At 33.9% G+C, this 20,046-nt stretch overlaps 1 protein-coding gene across 1 annotated transcript in view; it reads left to right on the forward strand.

Annotated features, from left to right (window-relative positions):
• Positions 1-630, forward strand: part of beat-Va (beaten path Va) — a 49,769-nt gene extending 49,139 nt beyond the window's left edge. The window contains exon 7 of the mRNA XM_067768819.1: positions 517-630. Within this exon, the coding sequence (XP_067624920.1) occupies positions 517-630 (114 nt within the window). The remainder of the gene's footprint in view (positions 1-516) is intronic.
• The last annotated feature ends 19,416 nt before the right edge of the window (positions 631-20,046 follow it).

Consider the following 20,046-nt stretch of genomic DNA (forward strand, 5'->3'; position numbering starts at 1 on the left):
GTTTGAGCGGCTCTACCTGGTAAACTGTAATTTCCTGTGAAAAAACAGTTGTACATTCTTGATCTCTGGAAAATTCTCTATTAGAAACATGTATTAGTCATGATTTTTTTGATTTTTGCCATGCTTTAACGGCAGAGGCGCCACTGTGCGCCGTTCAGATGTTGCCTTCGCACTTTAAATACGTTAATAGCGTCAGATACAACTGGAAAAATCCTTGCACTGGTGTTATTCGTCTGATACCCATATCTCACTCCATTTAGATAGTTAATAGGTGCATATAAATTACTTTAATTAGATTATGTATTAATTACTATATATATGTAAGTTAAGTTATGATGCCTATTGCACATCTCTGCTAAGTCAACAATATGCCTAGCTTCTCTACGTAGCCTCAGACAACTAGTTAGCAACCAAGTCAAATGGCAAGGTCAATTGATGCAGAGCAAAACAAACCAACAAATGATCATCGCTTGCTTAACAACAATCCAACTCAAATGCCCATCGCTTACCTAACAGAGCTTGCCCAACAACAGCGCAACTAATCGCACAAAAGCACTACGTGACGCTACCATAGTAACATCATGTGCAAGCCAACAGCATAACAACCCACTGCATACGATGACAGCATAGCAACATCATATGCACGGGCTTGGTATGCAACCTAACGGTAGAACAAGTAATCGCGCGTGGTTCTATCATAGCAACGGCAGGTTTAATATCCAGCCCAGCAACGCACTGCACAATGTCACTGCTTGCGCTTGCTTACCATAGCAACGTGATGGTCGTAGGCAGGCATAAAGAGAAGCGTTAAAACTGATCGCGCGACGTCGCTGCTTGCACTTACCTAGCAACTTGCACTTATCATAGCATCACATGCACTAGCAACAACAATGAATGTGCGACCGTTTTACATATGATAACAGCAGCAGCAGAATGGCATTAGGAAAGGTATTTAAGGAGGCATCATTGCCTTTCGAGGGTAATTCAGTTTAATCAGAGAAGTTGCACGGTCAACTAATTAGTTGCTAAATATTTAAAGTTGTTTTAAATAAAGTGTTAAAGTCTATTAAAATAAAGTGTTGTGTTGTGTTATTTATTTAAGAAAAGCAAGGACCATAAGGACCTGCATAACTGGCGCCCAACTATAGTGCAAACCCAAGAGTATAAAAAATACACATATCCTTTAAAGGATTACAATAAAAAAAAAAAATCAAATAAAATAAAAAACAGTGCGAGTGCTTTAAAAAAAATTGATATATCCTTTAAATAAGGGTTATAATTAAAAACAAGACAGTGCAAGACATAAGTATTTTTAAAAAGCTATATCCTGTAAATAAGGATAAAGACTAAAGGAAAATACTTGTTTTATTCAAAAAAATTTTCTTAAATATTTATCCTTATCAAATAACGACATAAAAACAGTGACCATTAAAATAAACCAGTGTTCGGAAAAACTTTAAATGAAGTGAATGTCCTTCAAGGAAGTGTGAAAAAAAAAGTAAAGTCAAAGAAAAATTACCGAATAGTTAAAATATATTAACTTAAAAGCTATCTAAAAAAAAAGTGTACAGAAAAAGGAAAATAAAATCATCCTTATAAAATAAACCAATGTTTGAAAAACGTTATCTAAAATAAAAATCCTTGAAAAAGGATAAGTGAAAACAAACAGTAAATTCAAATAAAAATTAGTGAAACAACTTCGAAATAAATACCTATCCTTAAAAATATAAGAACAAGCATATTAATTTAAAGGCTATTAGGAAAATAGACAGTGTAAAAAAAAAGCATATAAAAAGTGGCAGAAAAGCAACCAACAATATTCTAGAGAAGAGGAAAATTAAATAGTTGTGAAAAAAATTTCGTTTTGACGGTAAATTCTGAATTATTTAAATAAAAGAAAGGTACAAAAAAAACACTGAATACAAATACAATACGCTAAAACAATAATTATTAAATTGTGATGAACACCTTCAAACAGACATTTTTCTAAAAAAAAAAGACGTTGATTTAAAAACTAAAGGCACCCTCTAAATTAAAAAAAAATCTGGAAGTGGCATCTGTAAATCGCAGGACGAAATACTTCACCAATCAATAGGACTCTCGTTACTTCGATATATATGTACGTATAAAAAATTATTAGTTTTAAGAATTGCATTAATAAATATCTATATTCCAATTATCATTATTACAAAAAATTTATAGTGTTTTTACAAAAAATTTTAATAAAAAAATGGATAGAAATCCAGTGGATAGTTTACTGGCGTCGACAGTAGAAGTGGTTGAAGAGAATTTTAGGGAACAATTAGCAGAGCTAAGACGTGATTTTCAGAGTATTATACCTAAAAGAGTAGAAGTTTTCAGTCCCGTAACTATTGTTGCAGGTACGCAAAGTAGCCATACGGATCTTAATTTGATTAAGTCTCTACCAGAATTTAGGGGTAAAATATCTGAATATCCAGCATGGAGGGAAGCAGCTAGGTTCGCGATAAACTATTATACCGAGGGCTCGGAGCCATATTATATTGCCATGGGTATTTTGCGTAACAAAATAACGTCGGCAGCTAACGAAAATCTTAGCGCTTTTAACACTCCGCTAAACTTTAAAGCCATTATTCCTAAGTTAGACCAATTATATGCAGATAAACGACCACTCCACATATTAGAAAATCAGCTCAATATATTGAGGCAGGGACAAATGTCTATTAGTGAATATTATGATGTAGTTGATAGGCAACTTACTTTGATTCTAAACAAAAATATTATGACATATAGCAGTAATGAGGAACTTTGCAATGCGTTTAATGTAAAGGCTAGGGAAAACGCTTTAAGGGTATTCATTTCCGGTCTCAGGCGGCCACTTTGCGATACCCTTTTCTCTGCGAACCCACCAGACTTACCCAGTGCACTAGTTGCAGCGCAAGAGTTGCAACATAATCGAGACAGATATAACTTCGCGCATACATATGCCTCGGGAAGATTGCCACAAGTACATCAAAGTACCCCATTTTCTAATACTCCTCCTCATCCAAATCGATCAAATCCAAGCAGTTCAGCACAATACCCCGTTCCAATGGAAATAGATCAGGGAACCTCTTGTTTCAGAAGAAATCCTCAAATCAGAAACAATCCTTTCGAACAGCGAAATCGCCAACAAACATTTCAACAGGGAAATAGTTCAAATCGACTAAATTCTCATCAACAGCGGACGCGGCAACAAGCCAACAACTTTGCCCAACCTCAACAACAATTCAAGAGACCTTACAATAACACTACCTCCACTCAAGCACCCTTTAACAAACTGCAACGTATTAACGCTATGAAAAATAATTCATTTTCCACGGCAGTGGACGAGTACGAAGACCCTTTGTCGAACGAACCATACTACTCCGAAATGGAAGATAATCAGCCTCTAGATGAGATAAATTTTTTAGGCTAAGGTCGAACTTGCCCTTCATTACTCGAACTTTACCTAATGGGCAAGTTCTTAAAATTCTGATAGACACGGGAACCGCGAAAAATTACATAAAAAAATATGGTTTTTTGAAAGGAATAACCGCCACACAATATCCCTTTCAACTAAGATCTATAAATGGTGTAAATAAAATTTCTGAGAAATGTAAAGTCAATATTCTAGGAACGACTGCTACTTTTTATATATTACCCCAATTAGATACTTTTGATGGAATCATTGGATATGATTTGTTGAAAGATATCGATGCAAATATTGACACAAAAGCTGGACTGATTTTCCATAAAAACGGAAAAGAGAATCTCAACTTTTTTCAATGTCAGGAAGTTAACATGGCTCATACTAAAAAAATTGAAACACCTTGTAGTATTGAAACACTTAAACAAAATAATTTTAACGCATTTGCGAACCCCAATAGAGCTCTTCCGTATAACACAAATGTAATAGCAAGTATAGACATGGTAACTGATAAGCCAATTTATTCAAGAAGCTATCCTTACCCAATATCAGTATCGAATTTTATTAACAACGAAATTCAGTCCCTACTTAAAGACGGCATAATAAGGAAATCATATTCACCCTATAACTCGCCTGTTCATGTAGTTTCAAAGAAAGGGTTAGATGATGACGGAAACCAAAAGTTGAGAATGGTCATCGACTTTCGGAAGCTAAATGAACATACTACATCTGACAAATATCCAATCCCAGATACTACAGTAATACTCTCAAATTTAGGTAAGTCCAAGTTATTTACGACACTCGATCTTAAATCAGGGTTCCACCAGATTTGCCTTCGAGAGAAAGATAGGTGCAAAACAGCATTCAGCATAAACAATGGCAAGTATGAGTTTTGCCGTTTGCCATTTGGCTTGAAAAATGCGCCAAGCATATTTCAAAGGGCAATAGATGACATTTTGCGTGAAGACATTGGGAAAATATGTCACATTTACGTTGATGACATCATCATTTCTAAAGAAAATCGAGCGAGCAGGAATGCGAGTGTCCTTAGAAAAATCTAAATTTTTTAGGAACGAAGTCGAATTTTTAGGTTTCACAGTCTCGCATAAAGGAATTCAAACATGTCCTAGTAAAGTAGATGCCATCCTAAATTACCAACAGCCGAAATCGTTAAGATCTCTACGGTACTTTTTGGGTCTTTCGGGCTATTACCGTAGGTTTATAAAGGACTATGCGCATATTTCAAAACCACTTACGAAATACTTAAGAGGCGACAATGACCACGTTACTAGTAGACAGTCCAAAAAGATTAATATCTCATTAGACGAAGAAGCAATAAATGCCTTCAATAAACTTAAAAATATTTTGGCCTCAGAAGACGTCCTTCTCCAACACCCAGATTACTCTAAGCCGTTCGAGATAACAACCGATGTCTCATCCGTAGCACTAGGAGCTGTGCTTTCGCAAAACGGCAAACCTATAACGATGATATCTCGTACACTATCTAAGGCTAAGGAAAACTATGCCACGAATGAACGTGAACTGTTGGCAATAGTTTGGGCATTCCAAAAGTTAAGGCATTATCTGTATGGCATTAAAAACATACATATTTTCACAGACCATCAGCCGCTTACATTCGCCATGTCAGATAAAAACCCCAATTCGAAAATTAAAAGATGGACCGCATTTATAAATTCATTTGCTCCGAAATATTTTTATAAGCCCGGTAAAGACAACAAAGTAGCGGATGCACTTTCGCGTCAATATATTCACAATCTGGATGACTCAAGCGCTACAGCTCATAGTGAATTATCTCTTTCAGACACAATAAAAACCATAAAAAATCCCGTAAACCAATTTAGATCCCAGTTAGTGCTGACACCATCCGAGGTGAACAGCAAATCCACCAAAATTCTATTCCAAAAACTTGTTAGACATTCCATACACTTAAAAACTGCAGAATATCTTTTACAAACAATCCGGGAAAAGGTTAACCCAAATGTAGTAAACGGAGTTTGTTGTGATCTCGAAACTTTAGCCAGAGTTCAGTCGTTACTCTTGTCCAATTTCCCAAGAGTAAAGTTTATACATACGGAAAGGATTGTAATTGACTTAATAAAAAGAGAAGACCAAATCGAGGCTGCTACCACGGAGCACAACAGAGCCCATCGCTCAATTCAGGAGAACTACAAGCAGTTGATATCTGAATACTTTTTCCCAGATATAAAGAAAACCCTTACAACAATTACTAAAAATTGTAAAACTTGTTCGGAGAATAAATATAATAGACACCCATCAAAATTAGAAGTAGGAAAAACACCAATTCCAGAATATCCTGGCCAAATCCTCCATGTAGACATATTTTCGGTAGATAAATTTCATTTTTTTACCTGCATAGATAAATTTTCCAAATTTACAATTACGATTCCTATCGAATCCAGATCAACAATCGATGTTAAAACTGCTCTACTTTTAGTACTGAACAAGTTCAGAAAAACCAAAATAGTTGTTTCCGATAACGAGAAATCCCTTCATTCCAATACAATATCCAATTTATTGAAATATCATTTCGAAATTGAGCAGTTTTTCATACCAGCCTTACACAGTAAAAGTAACGGCCAAATAGAAAGAGTACATTCAACGCTAACAGAAATCGCAAGATGTATAAAAGCCGAACAAAATATAACAGATACCAATGAATTGATTTTACTTGGAACATATAAGTATAATAATTCAATACATTCTACTGTAAATGCGAAACCCATAGATGTAATTAATAATTTTCCCAAAGATCACCTAGACTCAATTAAAGTAGCGCTTACTGTTGCACAAGAAAATGTCGTTAAAAAATCTGTTAACAATCATAGAAAATTTAATGAAGGAGAAAAGGTATATGTTCGCCGCAATAAACGCCTAGGGAATAAATTAAGCAAGGTGTACGTGGAAAACATTGTACAAAAAGATTTAGGAACAACTGTGTTGATAAATGGCAAAAAAGTCCATAAGGATAACTTAAGATAAGGATTCAGCATATCAAGTATAAACGCAACTGGTTTGTCAAAAAAAAAAAAACAAAAAATCTTTTAAATCAAAGGTATTAAGTCATCAATTCAACGACTTCTACTGATCACCCAATAAAAAACAACTAGCTTTAAATTTAATTCAAAACCATGAAACATAGTTTTTACGAAATATTGGATTCCTTAAATTTTGATGTAAAAAAAAAAAAAAAAAAAATTTTTTATTTTTTGATATTGAATTTTGAAAATTATTATACAAAAAATCGTACATATGTATACGACAACTGTAGTTTTCTTATAATAATTTTCTTAAGATTCTCTACCAACCAAAATCACATGATTATATAAAAAAAATCTAACTACAAACATACCGAATGGAAGTAAAACCAAATAATTTTCATGTAAGGTTTTCCTAGCTTAAGTCGAAATAAAATGTAAATAATATGGAAACAATAATTTTTCGATTAAATTGAGAATACTAACTTAGAAAATATGTATACAATTACCTTAAAACGCAAATTATAAAAGTCCGCATAAAATTGTTCTGAAATGTACATATATATATCTAATTTAGTGAAACAAAAAATTATGAATTTTTGCTATATTTTTCAAGAACTTATAAATAAAATGGAAATAATATTTGAATTAAAAATGTACATATGTATACAGAAAAAAAAAAAATATTTTCAAAACCAAATAAATAAATAAACTATTATTATATTTAAAAATATTATAATTTTTTTCAAAACACTCCCTATAAAAGCTTACTTATAATTTTTCTGAATTGTAAATAGAGAATTGACATGGTTTAGTAAAAAAATATCCAAACATTATAAATATATTTTAAGAGCTACAATAACTCAAGATTAAAATGGAAATAATAAGTATGAAAACAACGTACATATGCATACGAAACACACTATTTCAAAAATTAAATAAATAAATTATTATTATATTAAAAAAAATCTATAATTTTCTTTAAAACGGTTTTTTTAAAAAGCCAAATTCTAATTTTTTTTATGGTAAATATAGAAATATTTTTTATCGAAGCCTAACTTTACGAAGCTACAATAATTCAAAAATAAAATGAAAATAATAATTATATAAAAAACGTACATATGTATACGGAAAACATTATTCACAACATTATAAATCATTGATTACCACTTAAAAAAAAAAAAAAACACACATGTTATATCTTTTAGAAAAGAAAAAAGCTTATTGTAAAAGCCAATTTAAAATTTGTAAGAGAAGTAAATATGGAATTCCCGTAATTTAGTAAGAAATTAAAAAATTTAATATTTGCAGCTAATTAAAATTTCAAAAGATGTCAAATTATAACTCTTTAAAAAAAAGTTACACAAGATCATCCAAATCATTATTTCTTTACGAAGTCCGCAAAAGAAAAGGATATTTAGATTATAGAAAATATATCTTTTTATTTTTTAAAAATATGTATAGTTATAAGTTCGTCGGATCAGGGACGCTCCGAATTTAAGAGGGGGAGGAGTTAAGTTATGATGCCTATTGCACATCTCTGCTAAGTCAACAATATGCCTAGCTTCTCTACGTAGCCTCAAACAACTAGTTAGCAACCAAGTCAAATGGCAAGGTCAATTGATGCAGAGCAAAACAAACCAACAAATGATCATCGCTTGCTTAACAACAATCCAACTCAAATGCCCATCGCTTACCTAACAGAGCTTGCCCAACAACAGCGCAACTAATCGCACAAAAGCACTACGTGACGCTATCATAGTAACATCATGTGCAAGCCAACAGCATAACAACCCACTGCATACGATGACAGCATAGCAACATCATATGCACGGGCTTGGTATGCAACCTAACGGTAGAACAAGTAATCGCGCGTGGTTCTATCATAGCAACGGCAGGTTTAATATCCAGCCCAGCAACGCACTGCACAATGTCACTGCTTGCGCTTGCTTACCATAGCAACGTGATGGTCGTAGGCAGGCATAAAGAGAAGCGTTAAAACTGATCGCGTGACGTCGCTGCTTGCACTTACCTAGCAACTTGCACTTATCATAGCATCACATGCGCTAGCAACAACAATGAATGTGCGACCGTTTTACATATGATAACAGCAGCAGCAGAATGGCATTAGGAAAGGTATTTAAGGAGGCATCATTGCCTTTCGAGGGTAATTCAGTTTAATCAGAGAAGTTGCACGGTCAACTAATTAGCTGCTAAATATTTAAAGTTGTTTTAAATAAAGTGTTAAAGTGTATTAAAATAAAGTGTTGTGTTGTGTTATTTATTTAAGAAAAGCAAGGACCATAAGGACCTGCATAACTTGTATAAGCTAGGCTTAGTATAAGCTGTAAGGAATAAATAAATAAATAAACTAGGTTTGGATTCGTTTTCATCTTGCTCTTACTTAAGCTTCCTTCACATATCTTTTGCAATAATTTTGGTTGTTTTTCGTTTCTTTTCTTTTTTGTTTCGATTTAATTTTGTTCCATCTTCCTTAAGCTCAATTTTCTCGTTTTTAATTCATCCTAGGTTTGTTCCGTTTTCACCTCATCTTATGTTATTAAGAAGTATGCCATAAAATGTTTTATATCTTAAAATTCTTATCACTAACTAGTATTCTTTGATCTTCAAAATAAGGTAAATTGGATCAACTCGTCATTATTTTCTCATTTGTTATATCCAAAAATTTCCACACGTAAAAAATTATAATATAATTCAATATGGCAATTTCAAACGCTCTTCAAAAATAAAATTTGCAACTGTATAAATAGATACAACAAGAATATAATAGACCCATTATCAACGCAAGGCACGTGTACCGTTCACAAAGTTTAGCAAAAAAAAAAAAACATAAACTGTTATAAAACATGTGCCCCCATTTATGCATGAATTACAAAAAAAATGTCTTAGCTAGGAATCAAAAGGTTAAATAAATTCATAAAGTATTACAAGCATAACAAAATGTTAAGACATACAAAATATGCCCAACATTAATTTATTTAATTAACTGAATATGTACAATTAATTATGCTATGCACACTTTTTCGCTCATCAAAGGGCGTCTTTATGCATTGAACGAACGAAAGGATTACATAATTAATTTACTATACAATACGCCATAACGCTCGGCCGCGTCATGACGAGGCACTCTAAGATGCAGCCATTCATTTTGGCATTTAATTTTGCCTGAATCCATTAGAGGCTGGACCCTTCTGCCGCCTATTAGCATTGAAGCAAGTCAAACCATCATTATCTTACTTAGTCATAAAATTCCACGGAAGGCTGTTAACGGAAGGATGACCAAGATAAGGATATAAGGCAAGCAAATGACTTGACTTTTGCTTTTGAAAGTTTACTTAAAGTCAAAAAGTAAGAAATATTCGTAGCAAGTTTTTTAATATAGCAACACACAAACAATGTGACAAGCGCAAGTTGAGCGCAAAATTGAAAGGGAAAACAAGTTAGGAGAACATAAAAATATGTAAATTGCAAACATGTACAGATGCGAAGGAGAGATGTTATCTCCAGAAAGGATTGGGTACAGAAAAATGTATTTTCCTTCCTTTTCATATTTTATTCTTTTACATGAGCTTACTTATTTTTAATGAGCATAATTTTTGGACTGCAAAATCGCCAAAAAATAAGCAAGTAGATATAAATGATGGTATTTTCATGGTGCTAGGGTGAGAGAAAATTTAAAAAATATTATATTCATATAGGGCTTATATTCCTTAACTAAGAGGGCTTTGTTATAAGAGGTTCAATATTTAAATTCTGACTTTTTTTTTTAGAAAGAAAGCATGGAAGCTATAAACTTTCTACGTAATAACCGGATGAATCGGCTTATAGAAAAGAGTCTCATGGAAAAATTGCTGTGCGGATATCGGGTGCTCCAACGAAACAGAGATTGACGAAATTTCTAGCAATGGGAAGTGCATATATTGCAAAGACCATTAAAAAAAGATGGTGGACAGCGTTACCCGAATTGAAGCGTCCCATGAAGCGCTTCTCGACACACATTACCCATTGGGAAATGATGCAGAAGAGTCAGCAGACAACACTTACACTTCAGGCATAAAGCGGATAGATCTGGGCTTGTGACTTATATAAAGATCGAATGGACGAAGGGTTTTTCTAAATTGTAATCGTCGGGCCCAGATGGTATATTTCCCTCCATGCTACATTTATAGAGTAGAGTGATCGTGGAAAGGCTTAAAAAAATATTCGACGGGTACATAAGATTGAATCATGTACCCCATTCTTGAAGAACTGCTCGTGTATTCTTCATACCAAGGGTGCGCAACATCGGTAATATGTAACGTAAGGACTGCAGGCAGGAGTGGTTGATAGATTTAAACTTAAAGTTCTACTGAAACACTGTTTTTCACAAAAAAACATGTGTACAACAAATGCACAAAGGCACTACATAGAGTCGTTATGAACATAGGGAAAGCCCTGGAATATAAGGTGTATGCTTTCGAAGTCTTTTCAGACGTTTCCCGGACTTTCAGCAATGTCTCTAGAAGACTGCTTAATAATGGGGGTTACATAAGGCCACGAAATCAGTGAACAGGGGCACGCCACGGACCGTATGCCCTGGGTTCACACCCCGGGCAAAGCAACATCAAAATTTTAGAAATAAGGTTTTTCAATTAGAAGAAAATTTTTCTAAGTGAGGTCACCACTCGGCGGTGTTTGGTAAGAGCTCCGAGTGTATTTCTGCCATGAAAAGCTCTCAGTGAAAACTCATCTGCCTTGCAGATGCCGCTTGGAGTCAGCATAAAACACGTAGGTCCCTTCCAGCCAATTCGTAGGGAAAATCAAGAGGAGCACGACGCAAATTGGAAGAGAAGCTCGGCCTTAGATCTCTTCGGAGGTTATCGCGCTCTAAGTATGTAGCAACGCCTACGGGCACTAAATACACGCTCTTTTCGGGTTAGTAGCGGATGTACATGTGTATATGGCAAGAAAAATATTTTTTTTTTAAGATAAGGTAGCAAGTGCTTTCGTTTTATACCCATTATTACTTTGTTCACTAAACATAATTGCCCCACCTTGTATGTGCACAAATACAAATTTAACTCATTTTTGGTGCTCAACGTAGTCCCATTGTTCCTGTGTTTAGCTCCTCTACTAATTGCGGTTCGCTAAAAAATCTTTTTTAATTTGTTAATTTATTATTAAATGCCATAGCTTAAATGAAATTTAAGATCAACAAATAAAAAACCAAACGAGTTTATTGAATATTTGGGAATTTCTTAACTTACATAAAATATTAATCAACTATGAATGAGTTTATAGAGAAAACAATTTTTCTTTTTTTTTTTTTTTTTTTTTTTGCTAAGCAATGAGTGTCCTGGGTTGCTTGACTTATAGAAATATTTTGTTAAGCAATTTTTGATTTACTAAATAATTTTTTAAACAATTGAAATGACGCACCATCAGGATAGGCAAAGCGACGGCTATTTCGAACTCTTTTCTCAGTGATGTGGAATTAGAACCCGCATTCTTGCCATGATCGACCTGCTGTGAAACAGACTCAACCAAAGCCATGTCTTGTTGTTTTACAGCTTTATTTCAATGGTATTTTCCTGCATATATTGTATGAAAGTAACAAAATGTCATGAGAACGACTAGAATTATTATATTAGATAAAAGTACATGTACGTATTATAGAGCCCACCACTGATAATACGTGGAGTCGCAACCGATACGTGGTGTCCCTGCTTGTACTGGATGTGGGTTATCTGGAGAAGACTACTTTATAAAAATCGTAATTCCGATTGTAGACCGTATGGTGCTAGTGTAATGAATGGCACTAAAATAATAGCTCATATTGGGGTGACCTCCAAACATCTATTTTGCTGTGCTTGCTATGAAAACACACAAATTGTTCAGTTGAGCAGCTCACGAAAAGTCAGGCCGACTCTGATAAATGGGTGCAAACAACTTTGGCTGAGCCAAAAGCTGCGAACGCATAGCCCGCAATGATGTTGATATGACTAACTATGGGTATTAATAGGATGCATGTTTGTAGGAAGTTTCGCAGGAATCTTAATCAGAAATAAAGCCTCCCCAAAGAGATTTGATAATAGTAGCCATGGTGCAAGCAGGTTAACCAAATGCATTCCGAAGACGCCTTGAATATCAAGGAAGGCAAAATAGATTACATACTTACTAGGGAAAGCATTTAAATGTACCAAACTCAAGTGACACTGGAAAAATTATTTTAATTTATATTATTCGAAGTGTTTGTCGAACCAACAATATGATGCCTGCAGATGTAGAATAAAGACTGAGGGTAGGGTTTTTTTCATGTAGGAATTTGGGGTCATAAAAATATTATTTTAAATGCACTTTATTGTCTGAGAATTGAGAACTGAGAAGCTACTGACAAACTTGTTACTTTAACTTGTATATATCGAAACCTTCTTCCCCACCAGGAGGAGATACCAATGACTGCATGATAATGGCAACAGGTCCGGTCCATCCATTGATGAGCTATGCTATAAAATAAGCAACCATCACCCTTGTCTTTCCAGTTTTCTTCATCTCGCGATATCTCGGCTTAGGCAAAAATAAAGAAACTCTATTAACTACTTATAATGAAAATGACCGGTTGCTTGTAAAGCAAGCGTCTCCCATATGGTCGGCGAGCCTAAAAGATGCACAGTGAAGGTAATTCCAAGTCTGTAAAATACCACGCTCAGAGCTGCATGGGATGTCTCCTTGTGTCTCAAGAACATCGTCAACACAGTGGGGCGAGTAAACGCCCCATACAGAAGTGAAATGAAATGCTAAGCAAACAGTTTCCGCTAGAAACCCGGAGATCTGGGTATCAAAAAATTCATATGATTGAAGGGCCTCTTCCTCCCAAGAACTAAAGAAATCATCTCCGCAAGCTCGTAAGCACTACGAAGAAATCTGGCACTTAAGAAGTCAACCGTATGAAGACGAGGAGCATGAAAATGCTATCAGAGACATCTAAAAATAGTCATCAGATTACTATGCCAACAATTGACCGGCAAGCGCCGTTCTCAAAGACAAATATTCTAAACTAGTAGTTGAGGTAAGCAACCGCCAGAGGGAGACGCGTGCTTGGGTTACTGTAATAGGTTAAGCTCTTACTTATCCAGAATCAACACCGACATACCCAATGTATGTTTGTAACGTGTCCTCACATGACGCCAACCATCTTTTCAATTTCAATGTGTAAAAAACGCCCTTAACTCTTTGGTCCAATCCTGTTGAAACAGCAAGTTTCCTCGAACTCCCGATACAACAACAACAAAAACTGGTTACATGGAGGTTAAAAAATCTTGCCCGATGGAAATGCATAATGTGCAAAAAAAATTCTTTAGTAGATAGATTTAAAACATTTTTAATTGCCGTCAAATTTCTTTCCTGCCGAGCTAGACCCTTGAAATTTTGCGCAAATATTAGACACTTATACCAATGTAACTTTTCCATGCTGTAACTTTTTTTTTTTTTTTCAAAAAAGCACTAATTCAATGACTATATTTACACTGCAGTGTTTGTATCAACCGAACTGTCAACTTTATTTGATATTTCGCAGTTAAAAAAATATTTGTTATGGCATTTTTAATTAAAAACTAATTCTAATGATTTGCTTTCCTCGAAATGGCAAGAAAAAGCTTGTGACAAAATGAATAGCCGTCAGCAGCGTTTGATATCAAAAAACATGACACCAGCAAAAACAGCTAAAAATCAGTATTTAATAAAAATATATTAATAATAATTATAAGAGCGAAAATATGCCAACAGCACTGCAAACGTTAGCGTAAATTTCCAAAGTTTTTAGGCAGTAGAATCTGTTTTCATCTCTTACTTCTTATTCATTGCCCATTGCCGATTATGTCACTGTCACTGTTTTACATTGGAATGCAGCAAATCAAATTAAAAGTTTGCATTGCTTACAAAAACAATCTGCATTTGATGCATTGCCAATTGAAATGGTCGTTGTACTTGTTGTCATTTTCAATTTTCATAAACTTTTTTGCTATACTTTTTTATCTCGCAAATATCTGTGCAAAGAAGGATTTATTTATATCATACTGTTTGTTGTAATGTTTTTTTTTTGTTTTTTTTTTTTAATTAGCAGAATACAAGCGTGCTTAATCTAAAAACTGTATACACACACATAAAAAAATAAAAAAAAATAAAAAAATTGCGCAAGGAAACAAATAAAATCAGGATAGCCTATTGGTTAAAGCAACTGCAGTTTCACCGTGTGATTCACGGTTCGAATTTCGGTGAAACCTTTGATAACATTACGAAATTGCCTGATGATGATTACGTGGCGGTTTTTGAAATGGTACCATCGCAATATGCCAGTAAATGTTTCTTTCTTTCTTTTCAGTTTCTCTTAGAAAAACATAATAATTGAATATTCAATTATTATAAGCCGATGTTAAGCTCATGAATTCTTAATAATAAGTATAAATTGAACACACCATTAAAACAAACAAACAAACATAAATATGCAAAACAAAGCCCGAGTTTACAAAGCTTCTCAGTCGCAACGAAAAAGAAACTTTACAAAAACAAATCTATATAACACGCAAATTAATAGAGTCAGAATGTCTCAACTGTGTTGTTAGTGTAGAAATGAGATAAACTGAATTAAGCAAGGAAACAAATACAAGGTGAGCCTAGTCATTAAGGCAACTGCAGTTCGAAACTCGGTGAAACCTTTGATAACATTACGAAATTGCTTTATAATGATTACGTGGCGGTTTTCGAAATGGTAACATCGCAATATACCAGTATATGTTTCTTTCTTTATTTTCAGTTTCGCTTAGAAAAACATAATAATTGAATATTTAATTATTATAAGCCGGTGTTAAGCTCATGAATTCTTAATAATAAGTATTCTTACAAAATTTCGATATTTCTTTCCTCAGCTGATGGCAAATTACTTTTTTAATTTTTGCTCATAATTTATATGTAGCATAGCGCTGTACACTACGATGGTGTTGGGTATACAAAAATTAAGCGTGTTTAAATACCTCATTTAGGTTTTAATTTTTGGTTTAGGGTCCATTTTGATAATTTTTCTCAATAGACATTTACGTGAAATTTTCTTATCTTTGAGATATACACATTAGGGTAGTGTTATCGAATAGGGTAAAAAAATGAAAAAGATTGCCAAAATTTGAGCGCAATTGGAAGATGTTAACCCGTGCCACTGGGGCCTCAAAGTTTTGAAAATCTCAATTTTTTGCAGTTTGGCGACCAAACCAAGACCTAGACCTCCTTGAAAATCTGATGAAATACGAAAGCATTGTCAAAGAAATATCAGAAAAAGGAATTAAAAAAATGATAAATCTCTTTTGGTATCTTAGTCCTGAACTTATTGCCCTGGCATTGTTTGACCCGACAGTGCAAAACACCGTAAACGTTGGCTTCATTATCTCGAATTCAGTACTATTTATGTAGTTTTTTTTACTGCATCTTAAATATTATTAACAATATCACCTTTAATTTGATGTATGACACAGGCAAATAGCTGTAGCCGTTCCAGAGATATTGGTCGCCGAATTCGCCAAACTGCCAAAAAATCGAGATTTTCAAAACTTTTAGGACCCAGAGGCACGGGTTAACATCTTCCGATTATGCTCAAACTTTGGCAATATTAAAATCTAGGAAACTGAAACGTTTTAGGGGGGCCCCACAAAAAAAAAAAAAATTCGATATCGATTTTACAAAACCACCCTACTGTACACTCAGGAAAAAACACTAACCTAAAATGAGGAAAATATTTCTTAAACAATTTTTCTTTAAGTTCAGAATATTTTTAATTCAGCTAGTATCTAGGAAATTGGTCCTTGACTGGTTTATCTCTCCGGAAAGTCAGCCAAGAACCGACCTATTCCAAATCTCTTTGACCAAGTTAACACTTGAGGAACTTTTCTTTCCGGGAAGTGAACCCGTGGCCGACTGTTTCGAAAGAACTCTAATTATGGTGCAATTCGCTTAAAATTTAGAACAGAAGTTCCTCTTCGACACGCTTCCTAGTTTGGGAAGCTTTCTTTCTCGAAAGTAGGATGGTGCGATTTTTTTGAAATTTATTATTTAAACGGCCTTTCGAATTGGTTTATCTATTGGTAACTATACAACTCGAGAACAGTTTTATAAATAAGTTTTAGTTTCATATGTGTATAAGATATTAATGATGGTTCTGACAGAAGAGCGAGCGGGAAAGGTAGAGTTATACAAAAGTCCATAGGGAAAAAGGAAAATAAGAGAAGTGTGTATTGGCGAAAGAGAACGGTGAGACCAAGCGAAATAGAGAGAGCAGAGGAACGAAGGTGGCAGCAAGAGAGAGAAAAATTGGGAAAGTGAAAAGGGAAAGATACATAGAAGGGACAGTGATCAAACTTGGAGAGGAGGAGGGAGAGGCAAGAAGATAAAATATATTTTTTTTGCATAAGCTGCAGTATGAAAAATGCCTCCTTTAACTGAAAATGGAGATATGTACATCACAGAGAGGAATATTATCGGCCTGGAGAACGTTTCATCTATATATGTCTTGTTTGTAAAGATGAATGCGATTGTAGGAATAGGAGTGGGATAGGGAGAGTAGGAGTGAAATCGGCAGTGGAAATGGGAGTAGAACTGGCATTCGTAGTGGGAGTGCAAATTGGAGTGAGAATGGGCTCTAAAGTGGAAGAAAGATGAATGAAATAAGGGACGTACAAGGATATTATGAAAAATAAAATATAAAGTGAAAAAGAATTGGATATGCAGTGAAGAAGGGAAGCAGGGATCACTTTTGAAATGAAGGCAAACCAGTTTTCGGGGAGAACAAAGTCATTTTCATTTGTTTAAAGCAACATTTTTCAGAAGAATTTTCAATCAAAAATGCGTGATTGAATATTTCTCACAATATTCACAGATACTAGTTGACTCAGCGAAAAGAGCATCTCTACAAAAAATCCATGGCTGTGACTGTTACACAATTTAATTTAAAATAAACTTTGTATTCAATAAGTAGAAACTTCTCATTTTTGTTTACAACATTCCATTAACTTGAGGTTAATTTTTTCTTAATTTTTGTTTTTAAGAATACTAGATTTAATTCTTTCGGCAATATTGACGCATATGCATTAAAATAACATAAATAAATACAAGGCGCGATACCCTCCGAAGAGATTTTAGGCGGGTTTCTCGTCCAATTTGCATCGGCGGGACGTAACCTACATATTTTAACCCGACTCCGAACGGCATCTGCAAGGCAGATGAGTTTTCACTGAAAAGTTTTTCATGGAAAAAATACGCTTGGAGTCTTTGCCATTAGAAAAACATTTTTATAATTTAAAAAAATTTGTTTTTAAATTTTTGATGTTGCTTTGCTCGGGTCTTGAACCAAGAAGTGCCGGTGTAGTAGACGGAGCACGCTATCATCACAACACGACGCCCGCCGTACGAGTGAATAAGATCACTCGACTGTAAAGTTGAGCAACATGACTAGAAAAAGATCTGTGACAGATACGCAATACATTTTTTTAAGTCTTTTCTCACGCAATTCTTTCCATTTTTAAGATCACTTTCAAATACCACTTTTCCTTATTTTGAAAGCTTTTTTCATCGTTTTTACAAAATCAATTTATTTTGTTGTTTTTTTTTTTTTTTTGTTTTCATAGCAAAAGGCGATAAAGTGTTGTAGACAGCATGATTTCAATACAAAGTTCTGTATTTTGCAGTTGGTAAGTGATTGCAATTATTTTCGTTAATTTGAAATTAATTTATTTTCTTTAATCATTGTCGTCTACTTAATTTACTGGTATTCATTTGCATGTCAAAAAGTAAAAAAAAAATAAGTAAAGAGAAATAGTAGAATATATGCACTAGACACAACCCAACAGGTTTTATTAATACTTCTTTTTTTAATTAAGTGTATTCTAATTTCTTTTGTATCTTTCATTTTTTGTATCCACTTGCTTTGATTCGATAATTTCGTGATAAAAAACTAAAGATCGATTGCTTGTTGAAAAGTGGAGCGATTGAGTGATTTGCTAAAATCTACTACACAGCTTTTTTATAGCTTAAGCAGATGCAGATAACAAAGCTTCAAGACTTGCATTTTTTGTTGTTTTTCATTTTTAATCACTTATTCCTCTATGCTTTTATTTTACTATCAAGTATTCAAACGAACTATTGTACATTTTTTTTAAATTTATAATAGGACAAATACTAAATCGTAGCATTTAAAGCTTAGAGTGAGATAATATGAAGTTTAAAATAAGTTATGCTATCTTCAATTATATAAAGCTTTCGTAATAACAAAAACTTAAAAGAATATAAAAACAAGTAAAGGTGTCTAATTTCGGGTGTAACCGAATATTATATACTCAAGGTGAGCTTCAATTGCACATTTCATTTCAGATAAATTACTTTTCTACATAACACGTGGCACCTCCCGTTTAAAAAAATCTATCCCCATTTCCTCTTATAATAAAACTTGATAAGTGAAATATCATTGATTAAAACTATTTCTTGCTAAGTTACAACTTATTATTCTAGTCAACGATCCTTTTAAACTTGTTTTATATCTAATTTTCCGTGGTCTTTAACCGATCCCGTCCATTTTTACTAGAAATATTTTCTGCTATAAAGAAAATATGTGTACACAATTTCACTACGATGTGTTAATTTTTCTTCGAGTTATGGCTCCCGAAACATAGCAAATTGCTTAGTCATAAAAGGGGCGTTAATTTTTCTTCAAAGCATTCCTTATGGTAAAGGCAACCGGTCTGCCGAAGTTTGTTACGATAGTTTTAACGGTTTTTGATTTATGATTAATAATATTTGTAAAATTGATTTTATGACAAGTGGGTGGGGCCACGCCCATTTAAAAAAAATTCCAAATTTTTATCAAGAGTCTCAATATCAGTACACATTTCAACATTCTAGGTGTATTATTTACTAAATTATCAGGTTTTTTTTGTGTTTTCCAAAATTTTATATATATAAAAAGTGGGCGTGGTTATCATCCGATTTAAGTCATTTTCAATACCAATCTATTCTGGGTACAGATAAGCTAGTGTACCAAATTTGGTGAAGATATCTCAATATTTACTGAAGTTATCGTGCTAACGGTCGGACGGACGGACGGACGGACATGGCTCAATCAAATTTTTTTCGATACTGATGATTTTGATATATGGAAGTCTATATCTATCTCGATTCGATAATAAAGTGATAAACTTAAGTTCGTAGGAAATCTCGCTAATTTTTGGTATTTTTTTTTTCTTGGTTAATTATTGAGCACAAGGCCGCAAAGATAAATAAAACACCATATATTTTGTGGTATTATAATGTATATAATTGGCCGATATTTCGGTTTCAATCTGAAACCATCCTCAGGACTAGAAAAACACAAAATTACGAATAACAAACATTAGGCATTTGCAGCAAATCCATGGCCATAAAAACTCATAATTTAAAAGATTATGTGTGCTGAACTACCGGTTTCAAAGAGTCCTTAAATGATCCTGGAAGGGTCCCAAAATGATATCAAAATAGTCCCGAAATGATCCCGACGGAATCCCGGACAAATCCCGAAAACTATATAGAAAT

The sequence above is a fragment of the Eurosta solidaginis genome, chromosome 1 (assembly GCF_040869045.1).
Source record: "Eurosta solidaginis isolate ZX-2024a chromosome 1, ASM4086904v1, whole genome shotgun sequence".
NCBI classification, from domain to species: Eukaryota; Metazoa; Arthropoda; class Insecta; order Diptera; family Tephritidae; genus Eurosta; species Eurosta solidaginis.